Genomic DNA, 14,186 nt, shown 5'->3' with positions numbered 1-14,186 from the left:
GTTTTCCTCCTCCTCTTCATTCCTCTGCACCTTAGGGAGTTAGCTAGCTTTGGGCAGAGCGGGTGAAGACCCCCGCTTTAATCACAAGCACAGTGTTTACCCGCTTTTTCCATAACGTATTCAGGGCATGGGGTAGCACACCCCAGATGCAAGCCTTCTGGATCCTAATAGTTTTTTTTTCTACGCAGAAAAGGAAATAGCTATAATCTGCAGTCGTCGTTCTCTTGGTGCTTGCAGATACCTGAATGCAGGGACAAAGTTCATTACTTAACCCAGTGATTAGCTGCAGCCCATGTGCCTGTAGTGCAGCGGTAGCTAGCGCAGCAGGCTGCAGCGCTGCCCCAGGGCTCAGCAGCACCACGCTTTGGCCTCCATCAGAGCCAAGAAAGGCTTTTTCAGCAGGATGAGTCCTTATTTACAGACTGGTTATTACCACGCAATATTTCTGCTGGGCAAGACCCACCAGCAGTGGTAAATCTGGTAATGCTGGAGAGCGGAGGATGCCAGCAGATGAGCCGGCGCAGCTGGACTCGCAGGGCTTTGCCTTACTTCGGGCTGGATAAAGGAAGGGGAAGCAAAATTTGGCAAGTTGTTCCACTGTGTTTTATTATTTTTTTTAAACCGTTGTGCCTTCATATTGCCCTCTACTGTACGGGTCTCTTTCGAGTAAAGAGGCCAACAGCAGGATACATTGAAGGTCTTTGTAGTTTCTGGACAAGTTTTGCTCTGAAAGCTGGATTTTTTTATCTGTAACCTACAGATGGGGATGTAGAAGCCCGCCTAGATTAAGCCATTTCCCCCAGTCTAAGATTTCCAGTGTATAACACTGGGGGAAAGAGTCCTTAATCCCATTCCTTCCTCCAAAAAAAAAAAAAATTAAAATTGTGAATTAACTTTTTTGTTCGAGCATTTCAGACTTTGACTGATGCTTCTTTCTTCAGCTTAGACAACTACAAGTACTTCTTTTTAACCCAAAATAAGGAAGTGTGGATTCTGATGTAATCATGTGACTCCAGGAACCGGCTACTTACAAAAAACACCAAATCCTGTGAGAATTGGCAATGCTCGGGGTCAGCCCATGGTCCAGCATCTGAACTGGAAACTGAAGCAGAACCTGCTATGCCCAGCTCCCTTTGCAGTGTTAGGAGCAGCGGACGTTGCTTCCCCATCTGTTGATGTCCGTCCAGTTGCAAGAGGAGATCTAGATCTGTGTGGCTTTTTCTTTTTTCCCCTTTACATGGCTAAAGCGTGGTTTTTGTTTTTATTACATTGTGAAATTTGCAGATCAGTGATCTGGGGGCTCTCAGTTGCTCTTTGAATTATGTGAGAGTAGTCTTCTGTGGAAACCTTACCGATCGGTGCGTGTTTTATTTGAACACGCTTTGGAGGTGTTGGAGTAGTGCAGCCACTGGGCCCTTCTCCGTGTGATTGAGCTTCTTTTGCATTTTGAAAATGAGAGGGCCTTGCTGCTGCTGGGGACGTGAACCACTGCCAATGCAAATTGCAATCGAAGCTGTACGGTTTAAGCTGCATTGGATTCTCCTCTCCCCAAACCCATTGGTTCTCTGCCTTTTCACTTTTTATTCTTTTCTTTTCTTGAGCTGGGTTTCTGACAGTCTGTTGCAGGAGGCTCGACCTGGCTGGTTGATGGATGGGATGCTTTTGTCTGTTCTCCTGTCAACTTGTGGTTTGCAAAACTAGAGTGCTTCTCCGTGTTGGACAGGATCAGGCGTGAGTGCTCAGGGAAACACAAGCTCTCCAATAATACAGAAATGAGGTTCTTGTACTGGTTTTGGCTGCAAGGGGAGGAATTAGGGGACTCGCTTGGGTGCCAGAGAGCTCACTGAAGCTGAAAGCCAGGCAAATGCGAGCCCTCCTTGGCTTAACTCTCCTTGGGTAAGTCCTGCTAGCGCGAGTGAAATCGCAGCAGGAAACGAGATGTCTTCAGAGGGCAACGCTCTCCCAACATAAGCAGACCAGCACGTTTCTTTACAACGTGGGAGATATTTATTCTGTGACTAAGCATAAAAGTTAAGAGATGGAAAAGGTTCTATTAGATCATCTCGTCCACCTCCCTGCTGGCGCACAATTTTTCTCCCTGGAGTATATTTGTTAGCAGGCTGTCGGGCAGACAGGAGGACTTTACCCGGGGTGCTATGGAAGAGTAGCTTGCAGCCCATGCAGGTGAGGGATTCGTGCGCGTGTGACTCGACTTGCACATGCCCAACTTGCTTGCAGCGAGAGGATTTTGTAGTAAATCAGCCCAAAGCCCTGGGCTCAACATTCTTTGCATGCTTGGAGCTTTCCCGTTGACTTGCTGGGACTCGGTTTGTGCAGGCGTCAGCTCGTCTTTTTTTTAACGTTCTAGGAATAAGCTAATTTTACTTGATATTTATGATGGAGTAGGTGGTTTGAAAACTAATAATAATAATAGGGGAAAAAAAAAATAGAATCCTTTTGGTAAGGAGAGGTCAGCCAGCTAGACATCTGCACAGCTGGCCTGGGCTCTGTTTGCCATGATCTATGACGGCGGCGCGTGAAGGCTCCCGGAGGAGCCATCAGAAAGGTGCAGGTGGAAATGCTATTGCTATGACAAACAGACCAGTGCCGGAGTTTCAGGCCAGAGCTTGGGGACCATCAACACTGCTTCATTTATTACTCCTCGGAACGTGTAACCATAGCACAGCCTCATACACATGTACTTTTTTTTTTTTTCACGCTCCCTGATTTCATTTATGGCCGAGAGCACTTAGCATCTCCCAGATTGAAATCACCGAGCGTTGAATGTAAAGGGACGGATTCTGTTCTTACCTAATTGGGGAAGACCTGGAGCATGTGCCAAACACTGGGGGCTGGAGGAGAAGTCTCATATCAAGGCACGTGCTGAACTGCCTTCCTGTGTTGAGACTGTTGGCTTTAGCGTTTAGGATCACTCCACTGCTTCCAAGGGTGTCTCCTGGTCAACAGTGTTGTGAGATCAATATTTGGGGCTAGAAACCAGGTCTGTTATGTGGTGCAGGTGAGCAACGAAGCTTGCTTCACCACCAGTGACGTGGTTTTGCTGGTGTTGGGCCCCTGGGGCTGTGCTTTGGCCCGATGATCTGTATCCTGACACTGCTGTGCATTTTGTGCAGTTTTCTGCAGGTGTTATGGGACATCTCTTGGCTGAGCTATTGCTCTGCTGAATCAGGAGGAGCTACCCCCTAAATCTGAGGATGGTAGGAGCTGGGTGTTTCACGGTACGGAACATGTCCCTGGCACCGATGGTCTTTCTCTTGGCACGTTGTGTGGAAGTGACAGTATCGCGGATGACGTTTTCCAGGAAAGCTTCCAACACTTGTAAATGAGCCCTGAGATGCGTTTCGCCTGCCTTCCTCCACCAGACATCTTCTAGGGAGGAGGGAGGGAGTTGGAGCAGGGCACAGTGCATGCAGCAAGCAAATCTGCCTTGTTATTATTTGGTTTAGAGAAATCTTGGTCTGAAGATGCAAAAAGCAATTGCAAACACTGTCTGGACACCACCTCCCCTCATCAATTAGCAGCATTAAATACTCAGCAGGGAGGATTAATTAGAAAACTGAAATCTTTCCATTGTGACAGCCCTCTGGTTTCCAATGAAATGCAGCTGAAGAGCTGGAAAGGCTTCTGTGTTTTGTTTTGATATGCAGGCATATGTTTCTTTCCATCCTGGAAATTAATTCTGTCTGGAACAGGGCCGTGGGAATCAATACTGAGTTGCACTGGGTTTCTCAGAGCTCTCTTCTGAGAGGAGCTGACTGTTTCCCCACTGTGCTTAATAAGTGCCTGGGTTTGGAGCAGCTGAGCAACCTCTGCCTCGACTGTCTTTGAGTCCGGAGGTGTTGCGTGGCTGCCCTGAGCATCCAGGGTTGGTCCGTGGCCTCTTGAGGGTGACAGGCTTCTCTCTTCTGAAGGTCTTCGTGTCAGACTTCCTCCAAGGTACCTGAAGAGGCCCACAGGCTGTGCTGCCCGTGACTTCCCGCTGCATGGTACCGGGCTGGAAGCCGTAGGAGAGGAAATTACTCATTGCTCTGCCTCCCTTGCAGGCTGTGTCAGTGAGCTGTCATGCCCAGCCTTGGGCAATTCAATACCCTAAGCTGGATGTAGAAACAAGATTTGCTTTTTCCTCACTTTCCCCATCTTTTATTCTTCATCTGGGTTTGGAGAATGAAGGGGGGCCAGCACAGCAGCTGTGGGGAGGGGTTGCTGTTACGTGACAGCTGTGGGTGGCATGGGTTTGGTAACACGAGGCTGCTGCTCCTTCTGTAGAGCAAAGCCTACGTGGAATTTGGATAGTGAAGAGTGTTGGGCATACATGTGCAACCTAACAGGTGTGTGCAGAGCACAAGTGTATGGCTGTGTGCTACCCGGTTTGGTTCCTGTGCTGTCGATGGCTCATGTTTTGTCATGTTTAGTCACACATGATGGCGAGCACCCTTGAGCTCATGGGATACTGTAAGTCAAGAGGACAAGGAGAACGAAACCTCTGTGAAAGCTGCCCCACGTGTTTCTGTTTCATAATCCCATCTCCACCCCACCGACGGTGCACGGGAACTGGCAGCTTGTGGAGGCGGCAGCGTCCCGGGGCTATGCGGGAACGCGGTCCTTTCACCCGAAAACACAGCAGGCATTTTAATCTTCACTTGCCACCAAACACTCACTGAGCTTGGCTTTCCCCTGGTCTAATCTGGATCCAGAATTACCCAACAGAAACTGTGTGAGCAAGAAAAGGGTCTTGCAAATTCTGGGGTGACTCTTTGGGGGCTGATCCTCAGGTCCTGGTCTCCCCGTGCGCCGTGGAGCTCGTGCTTCTTGCCCACGGGAAGGAGTAAAATAACCAGGTAGCTGTTGAAAGAGCAGGAAGCAGTCAATAAGTCTGCAGCCCGCGGCTTCGCGGTCGATCAGAAAGTCGTGTTTTGATCGATCAAAGCCAGACGGGCCGCGGGGAGGAGGCTGCAGCTCGTTAAGGAGGAAGCTGTGCGGTGGGCTGGCTGTGAGAGGGACTATCGACCGCGGCCAGCGGAGGGTAAATGGTGGCATACAAAGGCCGGGAGGACAAACTGGGGGAGATGCGGGATGTCAGCGGGGTGTTGCAAGTGAGAGAAAGTGGGTCAGGTAGCAAGGGGAGAGGGCACAGCGGCTCCAGCGGCCTGGTACTGCCACAAGGCCTTGCTGCCCACCTCGGGGACGGGTGGGCCTTCCTCCTTCCTGGCCCAAACGTGGTCACTCAGTGTTTAACGTCCTGTTAGAGCACATTGGGCCTGTCAGAAAGTGTACTTCAGTGCTCTTAGAAGCCAAAGCTTTTGGAGGCAGGGTTGTTTCTGGCCTGCCCTTATCTCTGGTTAGCTCTGGGTGCCCCAGTCCCTGGTGCAGGCACTGGCCCTCAGGCCAGGCTCTCCGTTGCACGATGTTGGCTTTGCAGCCCTTTGGAGTCGGGCTTCATTCGTGGAGAGACGTGGTTTGTGATGACAGATGGATCGATGCTGCACAGACCCTTCTCTCCCGACTGATTTTGCCAGGAAAAATTTTGCCCTGAGGCTAACGGTTTTCTGAGGACGTATTTCATCTGAAAGTTTTAGTATCTCTTCCTTCTTTTTAGTTTCTGCTCCTTCTTCCTCTTCCTTCCCCCAGGGAAAGGACTGTAACCTCACTTTTCCAGATACGCTTGCTTGATTGAATTTATCCCTAAGGTCTGCAGTCATTTAAGTAGAAACAACAACAAAAAAGGACACAAAAAACCTTCTAGAAAAAATTCTGATGCTTCTCTGCTTTGGTTTTTATCTTGTACACACAGAGATAGGCCTTCCCCCATGTGCCTTCACTTAGGGGGAACGCTTGTTGAAATCAGAGGATTTCTGTTGGTGTTGCTTGCATCGAGGTTTCTCTCTGTTTTATGGGTGTGCAGGTAACTACACATGGATGTGTTTTTTACCCTGTGTAAGGAGAAATGACGCATAACAGTGCTCTCCTCTAATTGCAGACCATCATTAACAGAGAGGGCTGTGCATTGAAATAACCCTGCCTGGGTTGGCTTCCTGAGAGAAGAACGCCCCAGCTTGCAGGAGATGAGAAACCTTCGGACTTGGTCGCTGCGCTGCCTGATCTTTAAAATTTGCATCTAGGGCTTGGGGTGTGATCAGGGTAGGGTGTCTGCAGGTTGGCTGGGCCCTGCCAGCTGCTGGAGGAGGCAGTTCCTCTGTAACAAGCGGGAATTCAGCAGGGATGCAGTTCTGCGCTGTGCAGGCCTCGATGCCAGAAAGCATCCAAACAGCTGCTTCCACGTGTGCTCTCTGGAAGTTTACTCTGCTTGAATGTTCTATTTTATATATATAAATATATATATGCAAAATACGTTAGCTCTGGCCTGTTAGGGCTGTGTTAGCTCTTTTTGCTGATAGGAGAGTCCTTTTGAATACTTCTGATTGCTTCCTTGTTTGGTGGTTTTCCAGAAGCTTGCAGTCTCTGCGCAAAATCAAAGCTATTTTATATGCTAGTATAAATTACTGATTATTCCACTGAATTTGGTAAAAAGGATTATTGCTGTAAAACAGAAAGAGAAACCGATTGGAAAAAAACCTTACTGGAGCATGTTATTTGCATTATTTCATTTACAAAATCATTTGCAGGAAGAGGAGGGGTTGACAGGAGAGATTTTAATATCTCAGAGGCTATTTTAAAGGGCTGTCAGGGAAGTTAATAGCTAGCAGCCAGGCATGTTTTAAAGCTCATATTCTAAATACATCTTGTGCTGGAATCAACAGGATGGTTTGGGAGGTTTTTCTTGAGAGGCAGCTGCTGAGCTTAGCTGCATTTGTTGGGTCTCTTATGACTAAAGGTATCTTCCATCTTGTATGATGGCTCTTAGGGAAACAGTCTCTCTTCTCCTAGCAGCATGCTCTTGTGCAAAAGATGCTTTATCAGTTTTGAAGTGCTGTGCCAAAAAATGGGGAGAAAAAAAAACAACCCAACCCCTCAGCTGATACATGTTCATATCACATTGCATGAAAGCCAACAAGCAATTTATTTGCCAGAGCACTGGCTTGCTCCTTACGTGAGCTGCGGGGATGCATGCATGTCACTTCTTGCTTTGCAGCCTGATCCGTGCATGCTCAGCACAGGTTTTTTCTCCTCCTCTCGGCTCATGCTGTTTGCCCCTTAAGGCCACTTGGGAGATAAGCCTGCAGGCTTGGCCCAGTTACACACGTTTGCAGAAAGTCCGTTCTTGTTGCATGCTCATAAACATAGGTGCGTGGGCTTAAATGGCTTCTTTCTGAGTACCCCTGCATCGTGCATCGTTTGGATAAACTGAGCAGAACACGCTGTGAGAGTGGGGTCTTACATTTCTCAAGCATCACCAGAACTTCACAATTCTTTTCTGTAGCCCCTAAATATGGATCCTATTTCCAGGGCAGCTGTATGTGCTTCAGATCAAATGTCCTCTAGCGTCTAGGACAAAGCTTTAAGGATGAGGTTGAGATAATCTGAGGAAATCTCTAATATTTCAACCTGTCTTTCTTTGCGTTTGAATCCACCGTGATAACCTGCAGGCTGTTTGACTAAGCTAACAGCATGCATGCGTTTGTATTCTCGCAGTTAAAACAATCTCTTTTGCTTTGCTGTTGTTTTTAACACTACCCCAAGCCCTGGCCTCTGAAGCTTTTTGAAAATAACATTTACAATAATATTTTTAACAGTTCCGTAGTATACAAAACTCCAGCGCCCTGGCAGGACTCCCGGAAACTTGCTGAAAGTTAATGTGGTCAACTCTTAAAAAGGAGAGATTTTTTCCGCTTGACTCTTGCTTGTTAAACTCTCTGAGCCCAACATGTTGTTCCCTGCTGCTTGAAAAAACAAGGAAAGTCCCAATTTTAGCAACGCTAGTTTGAGTAGCTTTCCAGCTGAGCCACATTTCAGGGGCAACTGTGGCTTATTATTTTTTTACGGTGGTGTGTCCCTCCACCTTCAGCCCAACGTGTTAAGTGGTGCTCAGGCTGGAATAAGTAGGTGCTGCTTTCCCTGCAAGCCTGGGGAAGAGATGCCACTTGTTCACGCTGCGGTACTGACAAGACATCCCGATTTTTGAGGCTGTGTGTTATGCAGGATGCTGAGCCTCTGTGGGGTAAGTCCAGCACTTTTGGGGGTAGGTGATGCTGTAAATCCCATTTCAAATCAGGCAGGCTGCTGGTGACTGCAGCTCTCGGTGCTGGACTGCTCTCATCCTTCTTGCCTTACCCCCATCCCAAATCTTTCTTCCCACTAACTGCCTTCCCATCACTTTTGTATCTCCTCTCAAAACCAGGACAAAACTACTCTTCTCCATCACCTCCTTTCCTGCTTTGCACAGAGACCGGAGCCATGTCTAGCTGGGAGCTGTGTTGCTTCTGTCTCTTGAACCCAGCCTCGGTTAATCCCTTCCCACCCAGAAGCAGGGGAGAAAGGGGGGGAAAAAAAAAAGGATTCATTTTTAAAGGGCATTAATTGCATAGAGCTCTCGTGTGGATACTTTACTCATGCAGCCTTAATGATGTTGAGCCACTTGGGCTGCAGAAATGAATTCAGCTTGGTCAAATCAAAGCTGCTTTTATTCCAGGTGAGATCTGTCCCGGGGTTTCCTGCAGCTTGAGTAAGCTCCAGCAGTTTCCTGAGCAGGTCGGAGCAGAGCAGCCAAAGTCTCTTGCGTGCACGACACAAACCTGGAATATGAGCCCTGCATCCCCGGGAGCTGACGCTTCGCTGATCTCTTGCCCTCCTTGCTTGGTAGGAGGCCTTTGTGCACTGTGAGGTTACCAGGGCAGTAGTTTGTAGGTTCATGGTGGAGATTTATGGTAGCTTTACAGCTGAGGTTGGTTCTGCCATGGTTGGAGAGGTGGAGTGTGAAGCAGGAGCCCCGTTTCAGACGGTTTGCGTGGCAATCTCCAACACTTGAAGGCTCTGCTTGGGGCCCTTGGTGGGAGGAGAAGTGGGATGCTGCTCCAGAGTGCATTGGAGTAGGAAAAGGATTTTTCCTTTCTCTCCCACCCCCCTGGTTTTTTTTTACAGGACATAATAAAAAGGCAGAATTTGTACTAGAAACAGGAATTTGTCCTTCTGTAACAGGAAGCTGCTGGTATGTATTTTTGGGAAGCCACGGAAATCGCCGGTGTTTGCAGTCCAGTTTGAAGGCTGGCTGTCCCGAGGATTTAAGAGATCTGCTAAAACAGAAATTCTTCTTCTCCTGTGTATCTATTGAGAATTCCTGCACTGCAGATGGGCAGAGGGGTCTCGGGCTACAAGGGCAGCGATGATGGAGAAGAGTCACCAGTTTTTCCAAGGTTTGCTTGCGTGGCTCCTGTAGGGGCAAGCTTTTGTGACTGGGTGCAGATTGCAGAGGTCTGAAAGGTCTCCATAAAGCCATTAGAAAAGTCTGACCGATAACGCTGATGGCAGAGTGAACCTGGGCTAGCTCAGGAATTTAGGGTTAAATCCAGGCTATCTGCATGTGACCCTTGGAGCAAACTCTGCACGCAGATTAATTACTGGAAGTCCTGCATCAGTTCTGAAAGCAAAAGCAGAGAAGATTTGAGCTGTTTCCTGTTCTTGTTATAATCAGCTGGAGCTTTTGCGCTGTTTTTTGGTGGATTTTTTTGCTCTCTCTTGATCCACTTTTTGCATAGACCGACCAATATCATCTTGAGATGGGATTTTAAACCTCCTTGAGCCTGTTAGTTACTTCCTTGCCTTCTCCTTTGTCTTGAAAAAGGACAGAGCGGAGTCCCCCACGGCCGTGAGCTCAGGGTAAATGGTGCTGTCCCGAGAGGAAGCTGCAGCAGCAGCAGGAACAACGCACTCCGTGGCACTCGTACTTCTCTGTCTTCGCTGCTTTCTTATCGGCTTCCCTTCCTGCCTGTCTCTCTCAAAATAGGCTGGATAAATATCCTCCTGCTTGCCAGCACCGAGGCACCGGAGTTGCAGAAAATCGTTTTAATCCGCGCTTGCAACCGTTCCCGGTTCACTTCAGATTTGTTACTGCTTTTAAATCGATTTGTCTGAGCCGGGGGGGTGCTCAGAGTGCCTTCCTCCACCGCTCCCGCACGACACGGGGTACGTAGTGCTGCAGAGTTCATGGCCACGTCCTGGCACACACAGATCTCGGTGGCTTTGGGGCAATATTTCCCGTAGTGACTGCAGGACAGGGATGTCGTCCTCTCTCCGTGCAAGCCTGATGAGGTGTGTGAGATGCCTCTCTGTTGAGTCATGCTGTCACACGAGTTTATGGCCAAGAAATCCGTGGGCTTATCAGCCAGCCGAAGTGGATTTGTCTTTGCTGGTTGCTTCTGTCGCGCCGCTGTGTCCTTCTGTAGACAAGTTAGGCCTTTGTTCTGCCTAAAGTTTTTTTTTTTTTCCCAGTGGTGTAGATGTGAGCAGAACTGACTCCAGCAGGCTCAGGTTTACACTCAGATTTTGCAGTGAGCAAAGAAACCTTTTGCTGATGCTCTGTGCCCATCTAAATGCGGCACGCCAGGTAAACTGAGCCCCTGCATGGGCTTTGGGTAAATCAGGAGAGAATCAGCAGCAGCTTGGGGCAGCAGGCAAAGTCTGTATGAGCACTAGAAGGAAACTACCTACCGTGAGGGATGTATGGCTCGTACGTTGCTGCTGAGAGCTGCCCGGACTCATTTTTTTCCCATGAGGTCAGAGAGAGGCTGATGCAGTCTTTGGGAACCTTGGCTGGAATTGGGAAGACCCAAATTTAGGTCTCTGCTTGGGTACAGGCTGCCTCTAGGAGTGACTTCCCATGTCCTGCCATTGGTTTGTTTCCCAGGGGAGTGGTATCTCACAGGGATGCTGCAAAATGTAATGTGTTGAAGCTGACGTTGCGTTTGGGTTGCATTAAATAAGGTAAAAATACATTAAAGATGCAATGCGTGAAGGGTGGCGTCCTCTTAACAAAGGAGACTTGTGGCAGAAGTCTAATCTGGTTACTCCAAGATTAATTATTGTTAATTATTTTTTTAAAGGTACAGGTTTGTAGTGTATAGAGTGTATATATATAACTTTTGGGGTGGACTCCTGGTCTCAATTCCTCCCTAAGTGGCTGTCCCCTTGCCTCCAGCCCAAGTGGTGGCAGGGAGGTGCTTTATGAAGGGTGGTCCCGTTCAGTCTCTGTCCCAGCTGGCGTGTCAAAATTAACTTGTAAACTCTGTGTGTGTTTGTTATTACAGGGTGGATGCTTGAGAGTGGAGGATAAGGTACAAGTCTCTGGGACCAGTGGAATGGAGGCCTGATGTAGATGGAAAGATGGGTAAGGACTGCATTTCCCTGAAGCGATTAATTCTCTGCAGCCTGCTGATTTTGATTGGGGTTACCAAGCCTGACAGTGGAGCAGGAGACCTTGCCAAGACTGCCTGGCTGAATATTAGTGTTTTCTAACTTTTTTTTTGCCTTACAGTGGTGCCAAAATTGGACAAATTCTCTTCTTACCACCAGTGTGTTCTGGTGGGTCATGTTCTAGGCGGAGCCCCTTCCCAAATCTGCCTGTGTTTCTGGACAGGGCAATCTTCACTGCCTGTATTTCCTTTCCTAAGGAAGCTTCACTTTCAAACAGAGCTTTGGGATATTGCTTTTATAGCTGGTGACCTGGATTGACTTGTACCATCACCTTCTTCTGCAGGAATAAAGGAGGAAGTCACGTGTCAGATGCCCTGTGGTGCTGAGGGAGATTTTCTTACTTTTTATTTTTTAACTTGGAGAATACTTATAGCTCTGGAGGTGTACAGTGATTGTTTGATCTAATCGCTGTGCTAAAGGAAATTTATGACAGATATTGGGATAATTTGGAAGTGCTGGGCTGTTTCTGTGGGTAATCAGCTCAGTGGCATTGTCTCACATCAGATAATAAGTGTTGAGGGCCCCAGCTCCTTCAGCTTTTCGTGCTGTTGGCCATCAAATTTATCTCTTGCAGAATCATACCTTGCTTGCAGGAGAATGCCCATGCTTTGCTAATGTGCTTGTAACCTGCTGCAGGGATTGCCTGGTGTCTTCCCATCGCAGCCCTCTAGGAATTAAAGATGCTGAATGGACTTTGCAGGGGGCACATGCCTTACTGAGGGCTGCGTGCTGCTAGGTTTGGGGTTCAACTAGAATTTTGTGCGTTTATGGGCAAGGCAAAGCTTTCTCCAGAATCAATGACCACAAAACCACTTCCAAAGTGGTCTATAAGGTGTTTTACCAGCCAGTAGCCGTTCTAGCAACTGTCGGGGTTTCTGCTCATTTTCTTTAGTTTTGCTCAAAAGAGGAAGGCTCAGCAGGTTGAAGAACAAGGGCAGGTTCTGTCTTACGTAAGTGGTAGTGTGTGATTAACGTATGGAGCTAATTGAGCTTGGATTGTCCTGCTTGGATTGTCCACCAGAAGACTGAGTTTGGGTTGTCCACTAAAAGAGGCAAGTTACAGAGAAGCCTAAATGCATCTCCTGAAATGGTTTCCTGCCCTGGTGACAAAAGAAAGGAGAAAGCAAAAATCTCAGAGGAATCTTGAGTGTAGCTGGGCACTTCACTTTTACACTTGCAGTATTTACACAAGTTCATCCAGAACTTCTCAGGGTTTATTGAAATGGTGGGGAAAAATAAAAAGAGGTGGGGGAAAATGCCAGTAGATTGTGATTGTCTCTCTAGACCTAATAGAAGAGTGATGAAGAATTTGGTAGTGGCTTGAATTTAAAAAGTAGAAAATGCAAAGCCATTGCCACACCTTAACTATTTGTCTTCCCTTATGGAGAAAAGAGAATAGGAGAACAGCAGCGTTTACCCCATCCTGGCTTTATCTTTTTTATTTTTTGCTCTCTCTATTAACTGCGAGAGAGATTTTGAGGCAAAAAAAAAAAACCTAAAGCTAAGTAAAGGGAAAAAAGAAGGGAAGAGAGAGTTCAGACGTGGTTCTTCAGTATAAAGAATGACAAATTTCACTTGAAAAACCCCAAAATTTTTTAGAGAAATTGTCACGTTGAAGATGAGAGCTACTCCTAGTCAATGCATTTTTTTTTTTTTTTCAAGGGTGGAAAGTTCAGCCTTGCTCTCAGGACTGGTAGGGAGTGAGTTGCTGGCTCCAGTCCAGTTTTCAGCAAAGAGTCAATTTGGTGACTTTTATGGAGCCCGCAGCTGATGTGGACTGCTTGATCTTCCTCCAGACTGTAAACGTACCATGGGCGCGCTGGCGAAAGCAGGGATTGCAAGAGTACTGCAGTGAAGAGAGCACCCTCTCCTAAAGCAGTGTGTTTTGCTTTGGGGAGGTCAATCTGAATCAGTGAGAGCCTTTCTTACCCAGATTTGCTGTTCTGCTTTCACCTGTGTCTGGGTGGAAGGTGCTGTGCATGTCCCCCCTTCCCAAATGTCATTGCTTGGGGCATTGCTGTAGCTCATCACTAACAACACGGCGTCACTGCCATTGCAGGGACTGCTTAGACCTGCCAGGCTGCCTTCAGAAGGCATCGTGGTGTGGTCCTGAGCCTGGTCTCTGCCTTGACTGTTGGGGCAAGAGAGATGAACCGATGCGTCTCTTGATCAGTGTTACTGAGTGCTATTTGCTAGTCAAATGATGACTGCAACAGCTGTGATGAAAATTAAGCTAAATTTTGAGGGTTTATTACTTTCACAGCCACAACGTTTTATATGTGGTCTGGTTTCCTTTGTGTGTTGGGACTGGGGAGCATTTTCAAGGGAAGAGCAGAGAATTTGCAGTCCTTTCATAGATTCCCTTCTTGTAAGCCACAGAGAAGGTACGCTGAAATGATCTGTGAAGGTCTCTTCCAGGTCTGCCTTTCTTCCTAGGATCCTGTTCGCACTCAGCTCGGTGTCCCAGAGTTCGGTATAGCACTGTTCGCTCCTGGACGTGTTCTAGGGAAGCTGTATGACCTTGTACAAAGACCACGAGGTGGGAAGTGGCATCTTGTGGCATCTCCATGTGCACCTCTGACATAGCAGCCAGGCTGCATCATGGGGTGCAGCGGTGCTTGGACTAGCCCAGCGCTGCAGATCAGACCAGGACAGCATGGCAGCTTGGGGCCAGCCTCAGCAGAGCTTCTTGGCACTGGGTTTTTGTGCAGATATGGCTATGACCACATCACTTGACATTTGTATCTATTCTCTTAACGCCGGCTGTGAAGGACCTGGAGGTCTTTCTTGCCGCAGGATAT

At 47.8% G+C, this 14,186-nt stretch overlaps 1 protein-coding gene across 3 annotated transcripts in view; it reads left to right on the top strand.

The window, feature by feature from the left end:
• Positions 1–14,186, top strand: part of LOC106036842 (mitogen-activated protein kinase kinase kinase 3-like) — a 76,243-nt gene that overhangs the window by 10,404 nt on the left and 51,653 nt on the right. Inside the window, exon 2 of one of the 3 annotated variants that reach the window (XM_066991412.1) lies at positions 11,220–11,299. The exons of the other annotated variants lie outside the window; for them this stretch is intronic. Coding sequence (XP_066847513.1) covers positions 11,296–11,299 — 4 coding nt within the window. The 5' untranslated portion in view covers positions 11,220–11,295. The remainder of the gene's footprint in view (positions 1–11,219; positions 11,300–14,186) is intronic. 3 annotated transcript variants of the gene reach the window in all.

The sequence above is a fragment of the Anser cygnoides genome, chromosome 2 (assembly GCF_040182565.1).
Source record: "Anser cygnoides isolate HZ-2024a breed goose chromosome 2, Taihu_goose_T2T_genome, whole genome shotgun sequence".
NCBI lineage: Eukaryota > Metazoa > Chordata > Aves > Anseriformes > Anatidae > Anser > Anser cygnoides.
This window is presented reverse-complemented; position numbering and strand designations above follow the sequence as displayed.